The following is a 7,383-nucleotide window of genomic DNA, read 5'->3' on the forward strand; positions in this document are numbered from 1 at the left end:
AACTTCTGATTATGGAGCTGGCTGATTCCCTACTCGTTATGTGTATTATACACATCAATTTAACAGCAAAGTTATACCCTAGGCAGGTCAATATAATAAAAAAATGAAACACATTAGCTAAGCTCTCCAAATCAGCTCTTCTAGTAGAAAATGCTAACTTGAATCACATGAATCACCTACTGTCACTTGACTATATGTCAAATTTTTTAAAGAGTTTTGAATTAGTTTTAATCAAAATAGTAGCTACATTTAGGTTTCCAGTACAGCCAGTCCCTTTCATCATTTTTTCAAGAAAATTCTTCTTTTGGGGATGAAAAATCAGCCTTTTCTAAGCACTGATGGCAATTTTTGTGAAGCAGCAGTGACTTGGGAAGAGTCATTATATTTGATTTTAGTTATGAGACAATGAAAAATACCCAGCCTTAAAGTCTATTTCTGAAGCAAGGGAAGTCCACCGTGTTAAAGGGGACCTGTGCCACTACAGCAAGATATACCATATGCCTAAATCTTCATAATGTATCACTTGATCCCACACAGACAATAGCTGCAGGTCTTCATATGTCTTTTGGATTATATACTATTAATGTGGATTACTTCAAGATATAGGATCTGCCACATGACCTCCTATATCAGGGAGATATTACATAGCAAATACTGTTTATTCAAAATGTTTTGGGAACAGCTGAAGCATTCTAGGAAGTTGGGTTTTGGGATTCTACTGTATCAGAATATAGAGAACACAGGCAGAATGTGTTAAATGGAGAAGAGGTATACACTTAAAAAAAATCTGTCTTTTGTAAGAAATTTTGAAGCCAAATTTAACATAAAGAGTCCTTGAATTCAAAGATTTTTAGTTACTTACTTGAGCAAATGTATCCAGCTAGTTTTTCAGCATTTCCACACTTCTCTCCTTGTGGGGCAAGGCCAATTTCTTCCACTTAAAGAAAAAGCAGCAACGTCATATATTGTTTGACAGAATGAAAACAAGTTCCAGTTAGTTGTGTCACAAACATCTGAATTGAAATTGGAGACCCAGCTTAATCTGTCTTTTATAGAAATCTTTTTAGGTTTTCTTGGAGCCCTTTGTAAAGCCATGTGCTTTCTAAGGATGTGATCCTAGATAATGCAGAAAGACATGCATAAGGAAAGCAATATGGAAGGAGTAGAGGACATCTGACCTCACTCCTGCAGACTGTTCATAGAGCAGCATGACACTAAATCTATACGGAGAGAAGATACAACGGTTGGTACACTGTGCTGAACTGGCTGCACTCCTGGCACATGGTGCTGTTACACCCGTGTTCTTGCTGAGTATGTGTACATAGATCAGTGAGCATGAACTCACTTGTGATAAAGGATCAAAACTGCTGTGAAAATCCACAATTACAATAATCTTGAATTTAGTATGAAGGCACGGAAGGGGGAATTGCCAAGAAGTTAACAAATTAGCATTGGACTTGATTGATGCAAGCCTCCTTTCAGCTCAGTGAGGGCCAACCTTTTTGGCAGACATGCTACAAATTAACTCCACACTCTCCCCAAGCACCACTCCAATCTCCTGCCCCAGATGGATTGGCTACTCTGCTTTCTGTCCTATCCGCTGCTATGCTGCCTGTCCCCTCCCTGCTTTGCCACATGCCACACACCAGTTTTCTGCATCTCAGCCAGCTCTGGGAATTGTAACTTGTAGTGAACTTAACCTCTTCTTTATGTTTATAAATTAGATCCTTAATACCTTCCACACTAGGAAACTATTCAGGAATCAATTTTATCAGCCTTTAAATAGATCCATATTTTCTAAATACTACTAAATGTCTTAGGTCATGTACACAAATGTAAAATACCTGCTACAAAATTAAATGAACTTTTGGCTCTGTTTAGTGGTATTTACCCATATGTATTGAGGGGTAAACACTATACACAGCAGTGAGGTCTTGCTCACCCACATGGGTCTGAAACTTTATACATGCAATTGCAAACCATTTTTGCAAGGAATTGGAATACTTACTCAAGCCACATACTCAAACCAAAAATGGTGGAATAAGCAATGACAGATATGCAAGTGATTACATCACATTTAATTTAAACCTTGCCTGTTTGTGATTAATTAATTTTAAAATGAATTAAAATGTGGCAAATTAGTAGAAGAAAAAACAAACTCTAAACACAGCATTGTTTTATCCAGTGACACCCCAACTAAATACCTAATGTAATATAAATCTACAAATCCAAATACAGAAAAATGAAAAATTGCAGGTAGAGTAATGGTAGCAGCAAAACCAATAATCAAATTTTGCTTCCAGTCATTTTATAGGTCTATGTTACATGGTGTTTGATGTATTATCCCAGGACTGTCCAACTGGTGGCCTGCAGGTGGTGTGACCACCTTTCCAAAATGGAAAGGTGGGACACATGGCCACCTCCCATGCGCCCCTTCCCCCCCAGAGCTGCATGGCCGAAGCAGAGTCAAGTGGAGCCCATGGGGGTGGGGGCAAATGCAGGCTGCCCGCTGCGAGCCTCAAGCCTCCCCTTCTGCCAAGAGCCCCATGTCAGCATGGCAAGGTACCCCCTGTCCACCAGACAGCAGCAGGGGCAGCGGAGTTGTGCCCCCCACACTGCTGCTGGGTGGGGAAGGGATGCCTCACCATGGTGGCAGGGCTGGCATGGGGCTCTTGGCAGAAAGGCAGCAGGACAGGGGGCCCTGAGCCCCACAGCAGGCAGCCTGCACCCACTTCTGCTCTGAACACAAGTCGGGGGGGGGAGCATATGACCCCCCCCTCCCATACCCTCTTCCCTGGGACTGCATGCAGTTGTGGGGAGTCAGCTCCCCCACCGCCCCCTGGAAGACCCGGCTGTGGCTCCATCCTGCTTCCCAGGTGGCCCCACAGCCATGCATTCCTACCCCAGCCCTGGGTACCATGCACTGCCCCACTGGGCAACACCCCAGTCCCAGCCCCATTCCCTCCATTCAGACTGGGACCAGGACTTGAAGTTCACATTGTGGGACTGTCCCGCCCAATTACGGATGCGTGGTCACCCTATCTGCAGGCTACATGCAAACTATGAGGAGTTAAGTTGCAGCCCCTGGGCTTCTACCATGCTGCTGTTTCTCCCATTGCTCCAGCTGCAACAGCAGCCAGAATCAGGCTCCCCCTCCCTCCTCCAGCTGCCCCTTCCTACCCTTGCCTTCAGGGGTGGGGCAGTGCAGCACAGTACAGGGAGCTGAGGGTGAGTCCAGGCTCCGCAGGGGGAGGCAGGGAGAGACTATGCCCACGTGGGACAGCAGTGAGGGAAGGAGAATGTCCATGAGTGTGCACACTGCATAGGGAGTGCAGAGGAGGGGGAGGGAACTGTGCCGGTGCAGTGCAGCAGTGAGGGAGTGGGGAGGGGGTACCTGCATGAGTGCAGATCAGGGGGTGGGGGAGGCATCCATGCGACATATGGCCTGGTGGGCAGTGGCTTGCCTGATGAGGCCTATATGGTATGTGGCTGCTGCTGGTATGGCCCCCAGGGCTTTGAAGATTGTGCCCCCAGGACTAAAAAGTTGGACAGCCCTGTATTACATTAATAGCCTAAGTTCAGAATAGTAAGACTCATTTAGATCAGACTTAAAGCATTAAAGTCAGTGCACGAGGGTGTAAAAAAACAGTACGTCTAAAATCTACTTACAATAGTCAAAATTAATTCAGTTAATCATACAGGGAACATGAGTCACCATTTATGAAGTATAGGCTAGGGGCAGACATTACACATAAACCAGTTTAAGTGATCAGAAACTGGTTTAAACCCACAACAGAACAGAGGTTCAGTGCACACAAACTGGTTTAAAAATGGCTGAAACTGGTTTGAGATAAACCTGGTTGAATGTAGTATCAGTCCTAACTGATTTGGATCAAACTAGTTTATGCAATGTCTGTCCCAGACTCCTCCTTCCTGGTTTAAGTTAAACCAGACTCCCCCAGCATCCTGGCATGCTCTCTGGACTCGGCAGGGATCTCTTCTCCACAGTAGAGCTGGCCCCTCGCCTCTGCTCCCTGGCTGGAGCTCCAGCAGAGACTGCAGGCATCTGCCTGTCTTCCCTCTGCTCCCCCCATCCCCTCACCACTCCCTGCTAAGCAGGGACTTCCCTGTCCCCTCTGCCTTAAACAAATACCTCTCTAGCTGCAGACCACATGCTGGCTATGGTCTGTGCTGTGGCAGATGGGACAAAGGCAGAATCAACAGGTAGCTGGTAATGTCCCTTTGTTGTTTTTTTAATGGGCTGATAAACACTGAGTTAGGGATGATAAACACTGTGTTATCAAGTCCATGCTGGGCTGGTCAGGAGGTGGGGAAGAACCCTTCTCTAATCAGAGCATCCTGCTGGGGCCTGGCCATGTCCCCCTCAGCTCAGCAGTGTGGAAGGGAAAGGAGGAGTGCTCTAGTGCCCCGGCTTCTAGCCTGAGCCACTGCAGGCCTGTGCCTGCATTTCTTCAGTCCAGAGGGGATGTCTTTACGGTTACAAATTGATTCAGCCTAGCCAGGTTAGACTAACCTGCAAAGATTGAATCAATTCAGACTCAGGCTTTTTGAATGTCTGTCTATAGCCATAAAGATTAAGTAAGTAAATAAAACAATGATAATACTGAAAAAATGAGCATATTTCAATTCAGGGCCAGCCTTAGGGAAAATGGCACCCTGGGTGAGGTTGTATTTTGGCACCTCCCTTCTTCACCCCCAAGCCTGTGGCGCTGCAACAGGCAGAGGCAAAGGCAGGTGGGCAGGAGTGCACAGTACAGTCTGACAGGGAGGTGGAGTGGCATGGTGTGGCAGGCAGGCAGGCACCACTGCTGCTGTGTAAGGCAGGTGGACTAGAGCAGGTGCCACCTGCACATGCCCAACCTGGCTCCTCCTGAGCAGCAGCTGGAGGCAGGGGGCAGGCTGGGTTAGGCATCATTCCTTCTTCCTAGGATTGCTGGGGTGGGGTGAGGTGAGGGGAAGAGCACTGCTGTGAGCACAGGCTGCGCACGTGCGTTTGGCACCCCCCTGGGCAGTTGCCCACATTACCCACCCTTAAAGCCAGCTCTGCTCTAATTAAAAGAGCTATTAAGTAAGCTACATCGAGGTAGTAGCTCTGCTTTGATACATTTTTGGAATGTTCTTGCACCAAAAACCAAAAGGCAGACAAGCAGAATATGCAAAGGATTTCAAAAGAAGGTAGGATTCCTTGCTCACAGCTATACTGCGATATTTATACAGTGTAACTAAAACAACATATGAATGTTACATGCTGGCTCATCTATCCGTGCAGGTACTCGCTAAGCTTCTGTGTTTGGATCTAGACACTGGGTAATTTCTACTTTAATTCTACTTGGGTCTGAGTGGGATCTAAACATTTTCTCTTTCTTTGGCCTTTAAACCCTGGGCATATATTGAGAGACTGGCACCTCTACTGGAAGTCGGAATCCGACAGCCCAGCTGTCTTAGGCCTCAGTGCTCTTTACTAGCTGGATTACATGCTTTGCTCCCGCAGAGTTCCAGCCTTACGGGCATTCTGGTTTACAGTTTAACCCTTCAAAGGGATGTAATTATTGAAGTCAGGAAGAACAAAGTTTTGTGGAAAGATCCTTAAATTAATCACTGTTCACTTTAGATAGCATCAGAGATCTACAGATTCCAGCAGATTAAGAAACTCCTGAATCTCATTCCCTGTTTCAGTTTCCTCAGTACCCCTGAGCATTCTCTGGAATTTGGTCAGTGTACTTTTGGGCTTCCTGGTCCCTTTCCCTCTTCCAGCCAAGGCTTCTCTTTTTACTCTGTTTTGGTGAGAGACAATCTCCTGTTGTAACATGCAGTCCTGTCTATTAGGTGATCTCCCTCATCTGCCTCAAACCCTACCAGGCGATTAAGACTTCTGTCAGGTGATCCCTTGCTTGGCTACCTGGCCACCTCAGACAGCAGTCTTCCTTGGTAGCCAAAGGTACTTCCCAGTTGAATGTAAGGTCAAAGTTTAACAACCCTTGGCTAGTCCTCTCCTAGACACAGGAATTTCTCCTGACACATCCCATCTGACAAATCTGAGGCTACAAAGCAATTTTACAAACAAAATTGGCAACAAGCCAAAATAGAGGTTGATACAGATAGCTGCTGACATGTCTAAATCATCACAATCCTTTCCTAATCCTTTACTGGGTTAACAGAAACATGTGGTAAAATTCTGGCCCCTTGAAGTTACCAGGAATTTTACCACTGCTTTCAGCGGGCCCAGAATTACCTAGCACTGGAAAGATCCTCCTGGATCACTGAGTCTAGTACCCTGTTATCACAGTGAACTACATTCTATAATCCTTTACATAAGCTTTTGTTCTATTCATACCATACAGAAAAAGAGCTAGTTTGGTGGGATATTGGGGGGGGGGGGGGGGGTTTGGGGTTTGACCTCTCTTCATTACCATAGATATGAAGGTAATGCAATCACATTACAATAGAAAAAAAAGTGAATTCTAGAGTCAGATCCAGCTAGTGCAAGCTGGTATATCTTTGATGTATATAAAGCAAAGTTGCCTTTCTGGAAACAGGTTTAATTATTAAATAAGGCCTTATACACTTGTTGATACTTTTAACATTTTTAAACATTTTTTCACCTTAATACTTTTATGAATTGTACTGAAGATGTTGTTTTGTATAAGACTTTTTTGTTTAACATGGCTTACCTAGAGAAGCTGTGGCTTTTCCTACAACATATGTTGATTTTGCATTCCATTTCTGTTTCAGAGATTTTGTCCAGGCTGTAAAACATTAAATTATGTGCAAGTATTTGGCATTAAAGTATAAACATCAAAGTGAATATTTGGACTTCTATCCCAAAAGATTGCTTATATCTGTAGAAGCTTGAGAACAGCAAGATATTAATTACTAACACTACATTTGCTAGCATTTAAAATAAAGATTTTAAATCAGTTGTTTTGCTCACTGTAAAAACAACAGTCTATAACATGATTAAAAAACTTGGGTTGAACAAACAGTATTTCCAATTATGTCTGTTAAGCAGCATTTTTAATGCATGTTGCACAGTACCGCATCAACTGTAACTCATAATGCTCATTTATATTTTGGCATTCATTAGCAAAAAAAACCCCAAGTAAGACTTGCAGGCAAAAAGCATAAGGCAGCAGAATGTACAACTTAAAATGATAAACTGATGAATTTCATATCTAGGGCGGATACAGATTTAAAACTGAAGGTTTAACCAAGACTTAACAGAAGCTTGTATGCTAACCAATCAAACCAAATCAATCATAAGCTAAAATATGCTATTAAACAGTTCTTTTTTCATACATTCATAGATGTTAGGGTCGGAAGGGACCTCAATAGATCATCGAGTCCGACCCCCTGCATAGGCAG

The 7,383-nt window shown here is 44.2% G+C and overlaps 1 protein-coding gene across 10 annotated transcripts in view; it reads right to left on the bottom strand.

The window, feature by feature from the left end:
- UROS (uroporphyrinogen III synthase) overlaps nt 1–7,383 on the bottom strand; it is a 66,069-nt gene that overhangs the window by 37,284 nt on the left and 21,402 nt on the right. For all 10 annotated transcript variants that reach the window (XR_324177.3, XR_003094765.1, XR_003094762.1 and 7 more), the window contains exons 5-6: nt 6,693–6,767; nt 863–937 (exon numbers count right to left, since the gene is read on the bottom strand). Coding sequence is in view for 5 of the 10 variants with exons in the window: in XM_006026585.3 (XP_006026647.1) it covers nt 863–937; nt 6,693–6,767 (150 nt within the window). In the remaining 5 variants the exon portion in view is untranslated. The remainder of the gene's footprint in view (nt 1–862; nt 938–6,692; nt 6,768–7,383) is intronic.

This window comes from Alligator sinensis, unplaced genomic scaffold (assembly GCF_000455745.1).
Source record: "Alligator sinensis unplaced genomic scaffold, ASM45574v1 scaffold193_1, whole genome shotgun sequence".
Taxonomy (NCBI): domain Eukaryota; kingdom Metazoa; phylum Chordata; order Crocodylia; family Alligatoridae; genus Alligator; species Alligator sinensis.